Raw genomic sequence first — 12,753 nt, 5'->3', positions numbered from 1 at the left:
TTCAATCACGTTGAATCCAGTGACGGGATGGGGTAGAGTCTGCCTTTCAGAACTGGTACCATCAATTCTTTTGCACCAGATGAAGCTAATTGGAAAGCGATCTCAACCCATCCCACACATGGTGTGCTTGCACCATTGGCTGCCACCAGCTGTAATGTCTCGGGTGTGCCTGCTGCCTCCGAAACATCCCTCAGTTTAACACCTGTTTTTCCACTGCTCGTCTACAGTACACACCTGTGAGCCCAAGTCCCATATCACTTCACTTCAACATGCCTGGAAGTAGCATTCTACATGGCACTGTCTGCCCTCAAGTGAAATTACAGACAAATGTTGTTTGCCTTGGCTCTGCGCGACTCAAAAACACCGGCGGATGGCTAGCCCTCCTTATTTATCATGACCCTACACTGATTCCAATGGTCTGTCTGACTCTTTCTTGAGCAGCAATATGAGATTTTACATCGGGGGGGCGGTGACCTCGTACTTACACCCTCTCTAGCACAGCTGGCACCTTGGTGAGATACTTCTGTAAAACTGGTTACTTCCTGTACCGCACAAGCAACCCATCTTAGTTTAAAGGATCCTCTCTGGGAAGTCTTATTCCTCGTGCTCTACATCCCGCTAAGTAGTGCTCGCTGCTACCACGGTTGTAACAGTGGGTGCAAGGTTCCTCACACCCTCTCTGCTGACAGTGGAAACATTTCCTAGTTCGTGGTGAACGAAGCTGCCGGGGGAAGACCAGCATATGGATGTATCAGGACTGGATGCTGTGCTGGGTGCAATTCCGTGCTGATGTGGTGAAAATGAATGCTTCTGTGGGGCTACCTGACATGGGTGCTGGGCTTCAAATGGCAATGCATATGACACCGTGGCAGAGTGCTGAAATGGGGGGAAATTTTGTTGTGGGACTGGGTGTAATTGAGGAAGAGCCGGTTCAATTAACTGGCTTTGCCTTTTCCACCGCTGTGCTTGCTCGGTGCTTGGCCCCCTCCGGAGTTGAAAATGTTTTGCCCCGCGGACTGCTCAGGTCTCTTTGTACCCACCCTGGCGGTTGCTGGTAACTCTATGCCAGGTCCTGCGGCTGAGAAGGAGTTACTCTCACCTCCTGTTTTTACATTTGAAACTGAAAAGCATTGCTGATGCAAAGGTAGGGGCTGCTGAAATTGCTCCTCAACCTGTGCAATGTCTTCACTAAGAGTTTTCAACTGTGGCACTCGGTCTGTTTGTCCTTTCCATCTGACGTTTACACTCACAGCATGTTCCTCTCTGACTGTGCAGAGTTACCGGTGGCAGTGCGCTGACCCAGCTGACTTCTGTTTATTCTGTTTCTCCATTTGCACATGCAATGGTTCGCTTCTCCAGGTTTTAGGATCCGAAAGATATGGCTGGAGGTCATTTTGTAAGCCAGTGAGTGCAGTATGGAAAAGCATACTCTGCACCGAGACCGGATCACATTTCAGACCAGGCTCTGCTTCCTGCCAGGCAGACAGTACCTTCTGCTTCAGGTCAAGAACACGTATTAAGAAACTTTGTGGCGTCTCTGTACTGTGCTGGTCTTCTGCTGACAGCTGCTTTGCTTACTCTCGTCCTGATAACGTTAGTGAAGGATCTGTGTAAGGGAGCGAAGTCTAATTTACCCCCAAGATCACTGTGCATTTGGAGCCCAGACATAATTGCTCTGATCAGTGCATCGATCATCTCCTCCTCTGGACAGCCTCAGATCACCAGGCTAGAAAACAGCAACTTGTCTTTCTGACTGGGATCACCAACCTGACCAGATACTCTACAGTCTTTGCACCATGCTGGTGGGACAATTTCCCTCTGAACTAACTGCTGTAGATCACTAGAGCTCATCCTGTTAGGAGCTGACCTTTGTTTCGGACTACTGGTTACTGTAATTTCCGTTTCTTTCCTCTGCTTCATCAGCCACAGCAGTGTAACAACCACTAACTCATTTAACCTGTCTCTAACCTGCAGAAGTTCAGACATGCCTCTGTCCTCCGATCTCCCTCTCTTTCCAGATGATCACTTATTAGGGGCAGGAGACACAAACGTGTTTTCTTAGCTGTGTCCTTTCCTGCGAGCTGAAGGAAGCTACTGAGTTCTACCAGCTTGTCTTTAGTTAATTCACTCACTAGAACCTTCTTGGAGATTCCCCTTCCCAGTGGAGCGAGTTAATTGTGTTGGCTGTAGATTAGGCGCTGCTGACTGGGTTCTGCAACCTCAAGCATTCCCAGTGCCTCAAGTGCACACAACCCTCAGCCTCACCTTCACCTCAACCCACTGCCTCAGCCTGCTGCCGCTCTAGATGATTACAAAAACGCTGGATGCAGCTTCGATGAACTCAGGAGACGGTCCACCTGCAAACCCACTCTCAGTGGTGCCTCCAAACTGTTGTAGTACCCCTGAAAAAGGATATGGCAAATGAAACATAGAAACGCTATGCTCATGCGTCGATTTACGGAATAAGCACAGCGTGATCTGCCCAGGCAGGCAGGAACAGTCACTCACGCTGAAGACAAAGGCAAGCCCTTACAAGTCGATTGCTGATTCAGTGCTCAATACTATAAAAAAAAACCCTGCATACAGATTCTCAGAATTTTCAACTAAACACATTTGCATGTTTATCAAATAATATCCCTTTTCTCAAAGTGAAATGATGTTCACATGAAATAAATTTTTCTCTTTTTAAAGAAATTATTTGAACAATTATTTGTAACGAAATTGAACAGATTTCAACCTTGTCACACACTCTTTGATTGACTCTATTACGGTTATTGGATTTATTGAGAATGCCCACAAGAAAAGGAATCTCAGAGTTGTTTATGCTGACATATAGTATGTAGTTGGATAATAAATTTACTTTGAACTTTGAGTGGGGTTGAGAGGAATAAATGAGCCACGATCAAATGGCAGAACAGACTTGTTGGGCTGAATGGCTTAAATCTGTTGCTGTCTCATGGTTATCACCTTGCTTGGGAGGCTGGATGTCCATGGCCATCTGCTCTCCCTCCATAGCAACAGCAATCCTGTCTGACCGGCGGTTTAAGCTGACACTAATGCTGAATGTGCTGACGTTTGCCAACAACCTATGACTGTGTGGTTCCAATGATGATGTCACCTCTGTCACAGGCCCAATCAAAGGTGGTGACGAATCAGCTTGGAGGAGGGAGACTGAAAGTCTGGTTGAGTGGTGCCTCAGCAACCACCTCTCACCCAGATTTCTTCAGGAGGAAGAAACTAAAGGTCTATGAGCCAGTCATCATTAAGGGAACTGAGGTAGAGAGGGTCAGTAACTTGAAATTCCCTGGCATTATCATATAAAAGGATTGCCCTGGGTCCAGCATGTAAGTACCAACACAAAGGCGGCACAGCAGCATCTCTACTTTTTTTCAGAGTTTGTGTAAATTTAGCATGTCATCCAAAACTCTGGTGTCTAGAAATGCAGAGTGGCGAATATCCTGACAGGTTGCATCTTGGCCTGATACAGAAACCGAAGCCCAAGAACGGAAAGGCCAGCAGAAAATGGTGGACTGACAGCCCAGTCCATTACAGGCAGAGCCCCCCACACCATTGAGCCAATCTACAGAGAGCGGCATCTCGTCAGCAAGGCCCCCCATCATCCAGGGAGGAGCAGTAGTGCATTTTGACCATCTTACCCGACAACCATCAGGACCCTGAAGCAATGTAAATAACTTCTCTCACCACAACTCTCAACTGATTCCACACTCTTCAGACTCATTTCACGGACTCTAAAACTAAATTTTTCATTATTAATTGATCTTTATTGGCACAATTTTTTCTTCTTTTGTGTACATTGGTTGTTTGTCAGTCTTTAAAAGTTGATTTCCTAAATTCTATTATATTTCTTTATTTTCCTATAAATGCTAGCAAGAAAATTAATCTCAATGTTATATGGTTATACGTACCTGAGTCATACAACACTACAGTGCAGAAAGCAGGCCCTTTGGCCCATCTAGTCCATGCCAAATCTACCTAGTCCCATTGACCTGCACCCAGACCATAGTGCTTTTTACTCCTTCCATCTACATACCTATCCAAATTGTTCTTAACTGTTGAAACTTTGATAATAAATTTCACTTTGATTTAACTGCACATGCCAGGAAGATTTACATTTAATTAAATGCATCTAGTCTTGGCTATGGGTCTTTTGGAAGTTGAGACTCTGCCCATACTTCTCACTGCCTTGGTAAATTAGCCAGCATAAACTGAGACCCTACCTACCCTGAACATTCTCTCTTCACCCCTCTCCCACTGGGCAGAAGATACAAAAGCTGCAAAGCACGTACTGTATCACCAAGCTCAAGGAGAGTTTCTATCCCATTGTTGTCAGGCACTGGATTGGTCCCCTAGATGGGATTTTTGACCTCACAATATACCCCTTTACTATCTACCTGTTCAACACTTTCTCTGTAACACCTCATTCTCCTTAGGTAGTCACCAACCTGATGGCGGTAACATCAATTTCTCGGACTTCTGGTAATTTCTCCCCTGCTCCTTCTCTCTTTTTTTCATTCTGGCTGCCCTCTTCCTTCCCTTTCTTCCAGGTTCCACTTTCCTCTCCTATCAGATTCTTTTCTTCAGCCCTTCATCTTTTTCCCCTTTCACCTCCCAGGCTCTCACTGCATGCCCCCTCCCCCAGCCACTGTCCTCTTCACCTGATCTCATCTATCACCTACCAGCTTGTACTCCTCCCACCTTCTTATTTTGGTCTCTGCCCGCTTCCTTTCCAGAGTTAAAGTAGTTTGGGCCCAAATATCAACTGTTTATTCCTCTTCATAGATGCTGCCTGACCTGCTGAATTCCTCCAGAATTTTGTGTGGTATAGCCAGGGGAGGTAGTGGGGTTAAGCTCCCAATGGTGTGTTCCTCAAAATAGTCTCCAACAACCAAGTCCACCTCATGGCCTTCACATGCAGCTCTACTCCGAAGCTCAGAAAACCATTTCCACTGATGGGAGAAGGGGCAAAAGCAGATTATTGGTCCCTTAGAACCAATTGTTTCAGGCAGATGGGACTTGTCAGCCATGATTGATAGCTCACCTTGGAGAAGGAAAACTCTGATCTCAAACTTCTGCTGCCTTGTGGCTCTGCCCACTCATGGGGAAGGCTTCATGAGTAAAACCAGAGCTCCCTAAAAAAAAATCAATGGACCAAATAGTCTAGTTCTGTTCATCTCATGAGCTTATGACTATGAATATTGAACATGTATGGAGAACAGTGTACATAAAGTTGATAACAATGGCCCTCTACCATACCCAACTTACCAGAAATTGTGGGAATGCAGTCAGTTGTATTAAATCCATGAAGGAGAGTTCTGAGGTGGGCAGTAAAAATGCCAAATCTGTAGGCTGAGAGCAGATTACAATTCTACAAAGGAGAGCAAACAGGTTCACAGAGGAAGAGAAACATGAAGTTTAGAGGAAACAAAGTGACACAAAACCTTCTGTAGATAAAAATAAAATGATAAGTGTAAACAATGCAAGTTCCTTACAGTCAGGATTAGGGCAAATTTATTAACATGTCCGGGTATGTCCAGAGAAGTTAGGCACAAAGATTAAAATTCACGACAAAAGTACATTCCCGTGTTCATAGTCACGATGAATGTCAATGGTCTAAACAAAGCTCACGTTCTCGTTTTCCCTATTAAAAAAAAACCCACCCTTAATACTAACCCAATTCTGCTTCACATCCCCGTTGTCACTATTCTGTCGACTAAATTAAGATCACAAGCAAACTGCTATGAGTGATTAAGACGATTGGCCCAAACACCGGCAAGTGCCCATGACATTGGCAAAAAAACAAAGAAATTGCAGACCAATCAAATGTAGTTTTGTTCTGCAATTGATGAAGGCATGGGTTTATTCTGGGTGCTCTGGCTTTCTCACACAGTATTAGTTGGTCATTGTAAATTGTCCTGTGATTAGGCGGGTTTTAAATGTGGCAGGGGGAGGGGGTGTTCGTTCTGCGGTGTGGCGAATTGAGCTGGAAGATCCTGTTCTGCACTGTATCTCTAAAATAACAGAAATCTTTGTTATTTTCAGTGGCAGCAAACTTTCTGATGTGTTTTGGCACTAAAACCGTAGGATCTCTCTATCTCATCCATTATGTGGAAATAAAGATCAGGATACACTAGGGTGCAAAATCCCTGATCCCAGTGGAGAAGATGCTACAACTCCAGGTGAAATTTCCTTTTAGTAACAGCAAGATTCCTAATTGCAGCTAAAAAATGCTCCATTAATTGACACTCAGTGTGGACTACGATAAATTAGAAGCTTTTCATTTCCACCACATCTTTCAATTACTATTTCCAGAGCAGAGATCAAAGTCTCAGGAGGCTGTGGCTTGCCCTCCTGGAGATTTTTAGTTCAAGACTATGTCTTCATGATGATTATACCTTTGCACTGCTGCCATCAGAAAGAAGGTACAGGAGCCTCCTATTTTTTTTCCTACATCACACTGCTTAAATTGATAGCATACAAGAGTCCATCTTAATTTATTTTGATCTGTTGAAGAGGGTTAAATGAAGACTGTGACATTCACGACCCCACCTGAAAACACCAGATAAAATGCCAATCATTTTATTGAAATACCAGAGGTAAAAGTCCGCCATTTTAGCTTGTACAGTTCACCACAGGCAAGTAATTCATTAAAACTGTAACATTTGTTGTGCTTTTCAAAGTCCTCTAGATTTTATTTAATTTGTACCATATATGAAACTACTATATTTAAGATTTCAGTTAAGTCATACAGCATTATAATCCCAATGTCTTAGTAAGAGCATTTACAAAATGAGACCAAGAAAGCCTTGAATAAATAGTTTACAATCCATTACATACAATTCGAATTATACAGAGAAAAACTTTGTGCATTTTATAATCAAAGTTATTGTACATTTTTTTCCTTTAAAAAAGCGCTATGTTACAATATTTCTCTCTATAAGGTAAAAATGCATTGCAATGTATTCAAGTGAAGCCTGAGATTATAAGCTTGATTCACATAGCATCGATGTGCGGTCAATTTGGTGCCTTTCCTACAGTGTTCATTCACTAAGCACAGCCACATTGGGCCATAGCAACACACGCCTCAACTTCTGCTGGTCCATCTGACCCGCAATAAACAGGCAGATTGGCAGCACTGGCAATTAAGCAGTGAAATTGTACTGTCTCCAGCAATTAAAGCAAAGGGCAGCAAGCTGAAGGTTTGCTGCTTGAATCAATCTGAACTGGAATGGGGAAGGTACACAACAGACACCCAGTGTCACCAGAACTCATTGAACTTCATCTCTAAACTTCTGTTCTTCCTTTAACTGGCTGCTATTGTTAAGGACATTTGCTGAGACCCAACCACTGAGGGTTTGGCTGGAGACTGAATGTTTGCAGCAGACGCTGGGAAGGGAGAAGAGCTGTTTCCTCGTACAGAGAGAGGTAACATCAGAATGGCTTGAATGAAAGATCAGTTTTACAACCTGCTGTAATTACATTCCAAAACACTGCACGGCCTAAAGTGTCAAGGCAACTTGAACGAGAGACAGAATTAGTTCAAACCTTCTCATGCACTTCACAGCAGTTAGTGAATTGCATTCATCAGAAATTCTCCCAATTGATCCTGTAACCAGTTTGCATCAGCCTACAGTGTGATCTGACCCAAGTGCCACAGGTCACAGAACTTAAGGATTCACAACCCTTTACAGTGCAGCAGAAAGCAGCATCATCAAACCCAGAATGTTTGACCTTCTTATGTCCAAAAGAAATCAAAATGACTCACTGTGTGGAAGGGACATTCTTGCTACATTAAAAGAGGACATTCTGGTACAAGAGATTTGGTGATGCCAGTGATAAGAGGTTCTTCTCATCGAGAAAGACTCCTCAAAAACCTGGTGTTTTCTCTGTGAGATAGAGATCAATGAAGGAGAAAAGTTCTTTACGAGGTTTACACTTTTTGTTTTGAAAGTGCAAATGAATGTTCTCAGTGACTGATAGATTAATAGCGTTGCCTGAAGATCACCACAAGCTAATGGAATCACCTTTACAGAATGTTTTCCGTAAGATGGAATGTTTTACTGTAGGTGAAATGTAGTAGGATGACCATTTGAAAGTTAAAAGGATAAATCTCAAAATGGTAGGAAAAGGGAATAAGGCAGAGCTAACACAGAAAGAGATTACGAGACACATTTACATACTTTCTGTTCAACTGGCACTGGTTATTAGTCATCACACTTGTCTTAATATCAAATTATATGGCTCGAGGTATTCCCAGGGGAAAATATAAATGCCACTAATTACTGGTCCTTGCAAAATACATCTTGGCACCTAAACACACTCAATTTAGTTTAGTTATATTAATGGTGTATACTTGTGTAGGTCACAATCATGGAACAACATGAAACTGATAAGTAATATTCATACCAGTGGGTGATGTCACTCCACCCTTGTCACCATGAATGAAGGGGCATTGTCCTAAAACAGTCACCCTGTTTCTCACTTCACAGATGCCACTTGACCAGCCACTTGACTGATTTTTTCCCACCTCTCTATTGTTACCTTGCTTGCCTTCAGAATCTGGCTGCTGTACGCAATCTGGGATAAATTTCCCTTGGGTGAATTTAGTTTTTCTGCTTCTGTTCTAGTAACTGAGGAAATTCAAAGTTGCCTAGTTCAAAATTCAAAGTTAGTCAGTAATTAATTTTGACAAAATGGGAACCTAAATGCATTTTTGATACAAAAAGAGAACCAGACCCTGCCAACAGCTTGTGAATGTTTAAACTTTTAGTATAGCAGCAGGCACGGCTTTTCAATCATTCCGTGCTCTAATTTTATTGGTTATTAATTACAGGTTGTGTTCTCAAATCAGTTTTAACAGGGTGCCAATAGCGAAACAGCTATTTATAAAACAAGAGTCTCTACAAACAAAACAGCACCAATCAACCGCATGTACAGGGTAGTCGATAAGTGATGAGAGGGAGATCAGAAGTGTCAATATCCTGACTAAATAAATGCCAATACTAGGCAAGGAATGCAGAAGCCCAGTAAGGGGCATCAGTCTGAAATTTATAATTGAAGCTCCTTACACTTCCCTTCTAAATAGTTCTTGTTCAACTCACAAGACATGTTCATGAGAGAATGCAGACATTCATAATTTATTGTGACTTTGTTGGGATGTAAGCATGGTAAAAGGAAGGAGGAAAGGAACGAAAACGACAGGGAATGCAAAGAAATTTGGGGAACTGTTTTCAAACTCTGAACGTCACAGAGAGTGTTGTGCACTCTCTGAAGAAGATATATTTTCATAATGCTCATGGCCTAGATCAGAAGTATGGAAAATATCAACTGTTACTTTGGGATAACAGACTATTTTTAAAGTGAAGTGGAGAAAAATGAAATAGCTAGAAATAAAATAAAAACATATTTAATCTGGAAGCGCACACACCTCCTCCTTCCAAAGATCCTGGACAAGATCATTATTTAGTTAACTGCAGCAAGTCTATGATTCATAAAAGTTTGCTCACCACCCAATATAAAACATACCCAAGATTATCCAAATATGATTTGGGAAAGGAGTTACATGCTTTTGGAAAGATTAAAATTCTCTTCCAACATCAGGGCTTTACAAAGTATTGATAATGTTATCTCAAGTACAAGACTTTTTGGTCCCTCTCACATCATTAAATTTTGATGTGCTTTCTATAAATCATTTCAGCCTCACATCTGTTGGACTCGTGCAATTATTTCTGTTATAACTAGTAAACTGATTACTGCTTTGCTGAATTGTAATTAATTCCCACAAATTCTCTTGTTGCCAAGTCAATGCGAGTCTTATGCCAAGTACTGCATATTTCCTTTTTTGCTTTGCAATGGAAATGGCTCAGAGAATAAATTTAGAGGGTGGTTAATTTAATATGTGGAGCAAACTAACATTCAGATCAGAACAAGAGCTCCAATAGGGTCTGATGGGAAAAGTCACTGACCAAATGTTGTACAGTGTTTCCCACGATCAATCCTCTTAATATTTAAGCTGCTCCTGAGCATCATTTGTTTTACTGGACCTATTTTTGCGTCAGAGTGGGAGGAATTATGTGGGGAGGGAGTAGTAGTTAATGGATTTCCCTAAATCTCCACCCTCCTACATTAAGACTCAAATGGTTTTGGTACCAGTTATCAAAAGCAATGCAAATTGTTTAGATACATAAGGGTTCAAGATTATGCCATGTGAACCAATAATTCAAAACACCAAGAGGCTGGTTTCCTATTTAAGAAAATGTATACAATGCAGATAAACACCTTTTGACGCTACTTAACTCAAATTATTCAGACAGCAAGCACTAGTTGCCATCTAGAGAGGCTCGTGGTCCACCTAGCCTCCAACATTAGCACTACAGAGTGATGCCTGGTCAACACCCCCATGTTAATACCGGGGTCACCTAGTTACATCAAGCTGTCTCGTCAAATACAGAAGAGAACATCAAGCAAAACAAAAAAGATACTTAAACTTAAACCATCAAACCCAACAGGAATGTTTTGAGGAAATGATTCGGGTCTTATTCAACATGCGTTTCTGCTGAACAGCAGTCAGAACAAGATCAACCCAACAGGAAAGACGATTAACTTTGCTTAAGTAGTATGGTAAAAGTTTCAAATTATTTCTGCCTCAATTTGATGATGATCCCTACAACACAAAGTATCCTTAATGTAGGAAATAGGAATGTTCTAATCCCAGAATACCCAGAAAGCTCTCCCCAAGCAACCTTTTCTCACCTGCAGTTTACAACGTTCTTAAGTTCTGATATGAAACCATGGAAGATCATCCCATGGCAGAGCAGCCATGGAAGCTCAGCTACTCCTTACACCAGCTCATTATCAAAACGTATTTGAAAAGACAGTACAAAAATTTTGACTGGGAGTTAACATTTCTTTCAGATATACTACTTGTATGTTTGTCTAGAAAGGCTCATCCAAATTTCCATTCCAACCAAAAATAAAATGATGCCAGCTCATCTAATTAGTGACATTCAACATCCGCTGTGACCATGAAGATAGAATCGAAGTGCGCCAGAAGCAGAGAGGCCACTCAGCAATATCAGATGTCAGCTTTGTCACTGTAGAAGGGGGTCACGTGGAACATGTAGCAATGTGTGCAGACTCGGACCGGCTTCATCTGACCGTATCGAGGTAAGGGAGCAGAATGAGAAGAGCAACGTGAGCAGAAGATCTGTTAAATGAAAAGGCATTTAAACTTCATACATGTACAAAATAGGTTAACAGCCGAATATCGGATTACAATTATACAGCCCAACCGGACAATCAGCATTTAAGCCTCAGCTGAAATCCTCCTCTTTTCCTTCATCATTCAGCATAACCCTCTGCTCCCCTCTCCCTCAAGTGCAGCCCCATCACCCCCCCCCAACTGAAATGCATCTACTTATTCACTTTAACCAATCCCATGGTCGTGATTCTCATAATGACAACACTAGTTGTGGACACAGTGTAGTCCATCACAGAAAAGTCCTCCCCAACACTGAGCACATCTACATGGAGTGCTCCTACAAGCGAGCAGCATCCATTATTCTTATATTTGCACAGTTCGCCTTTTTGCATATTGGTTGTTTATCCATCTTTTATGTGGTTTTTCACTGATTCTTTTTGTATCTACTGTGAACAGCTACAAGACAATAAATCTCAGGGTAGTATGGAGTGACACTTTGATAATAAATTTATTTTGACCACTACAGGTCAAAGTGGGATTCTCTATTTGAGTTGCTCTTATTGATGGCAGAAGTATCCCGACAGGCCAGAGTGGAGTTATTTTGCAACTGGTTTATCAAAACACTTGGCATGTTTTCAGTTCTATATAACATCACTGTTTAGATCTTTCTGATTTATTTACTGTCACGTTTCTGGTGTCATCTTTGTAAATTTTCTCAGGATCAGTTCTGCTGTTTTAATAACATGGCAAATAGAGCTGTATACAGGAGTCCAAATGTGGTCTAACCAAGGGTTGATACAGGTTCATTTCTCTACTTCTCAATTCTCTCCCTCTGAAATAAGTCCTTACCCTTGGTTTGATTTTTTTTTAATATAAAATGCTTTGGTGACTAGTACATGTTTGTTGCAAGACGTTGGTTTCTTACACCACCTATACAGACATGTTCAACACTATTTTCACCAGAGTGTGCTGCTTTGTACCTATCTGATTCAGACATTGCACATCAATCATTTGCTCAGTTTACGAATGCCTTCTTCCGATTTATTGTATTTCTCGTGTGTTGATTGTTCCCCTCTGCCCATTTTATCATAATCTAACAGTTCTGAAACAGTGTAAAGTGTGAAAATTATCATTGTAAGCTGTGACCAAATGGTTACAGCATGAATGCTTGTTGAGGAACATTACCCCCCCTCCATTCAGTCTTCTGCCTTAAACCCAGCTGATAGTTTGCTCTGCTCCAACATCACTCAACATCAATATGATGCAACAACAATCCCAGTAGTAGGATCTCCACCCCCACCCCAGCCGAAAAATAGAAAGAAGGGGATCTACAGCACACTGTTGTTTTAATGTTAGTTTTGATCGTGGGGTTTATCGTGGGGCAACTTAAAGGGCTTAGATCTTTATAAATTATGCCCACTGCAATACCATTGTCAACTCTGATTTCCCTAAAAAAAAATTCAAGATCAATTGAACAAAATTTTCCCTTTGGAAATTCATGTTTACTCATTATTATACTTTGCCTCTTGTGTTCT

At 41.7% G+C, this 12,753-nt stretch overlaps 1 protein-coding gene across 4 annotated transcripts in view; it reads right to left on the bottom strand.

Annotated features, from left to right (window-relative positions):
- Positions 1-9,200: 9,200 nt before the first annotated feature.
- Positions 9,201-12,753, bottom strand: part of zfyve28 (zinc finger, FYVE domain containing 28) — a 168,721-nt gene continuing 165,168 nt past the window's right edge. For 3 of the 4 annotated variants that reach the window (XM_059974166.1, XM_059974168.1, XM_059974170.1), the window contains one exon: positions 9,201-11,224. In XM_059974166.1, coding sequence (XP_059830149.1) covers positions 11,093-11,224 — 132 coding nt within the window. In that variant the 3' untranslated portion in view covers positions 9,201-11,092. The remainder of the gene's footprint in view (positions 11,225-12,753) is intronic. The other variant, XM_059974167.1, reaches the window with a different exon arrangement.

This window comes from Hypanus sabinus, chromosome 7 (genome assembly GCF_030144855.1).
Source record: "Hypanus sabinus isolate sHypSab1 chromosome 7, sHypSab1.hap1, whole genome shotgun sequence".
NCBI classification, from domain to species: Eukaryota; Metazoa; Chordata; class Chondrichthyes; order Myliobatiformes; family Dasyatidae; genus Hypanus; species Hypanus sabinus.
Note: the sequence above shows the minus strand (reverse complement) of the source record. Positions and strands in the feature narration are given on the sequence as shown.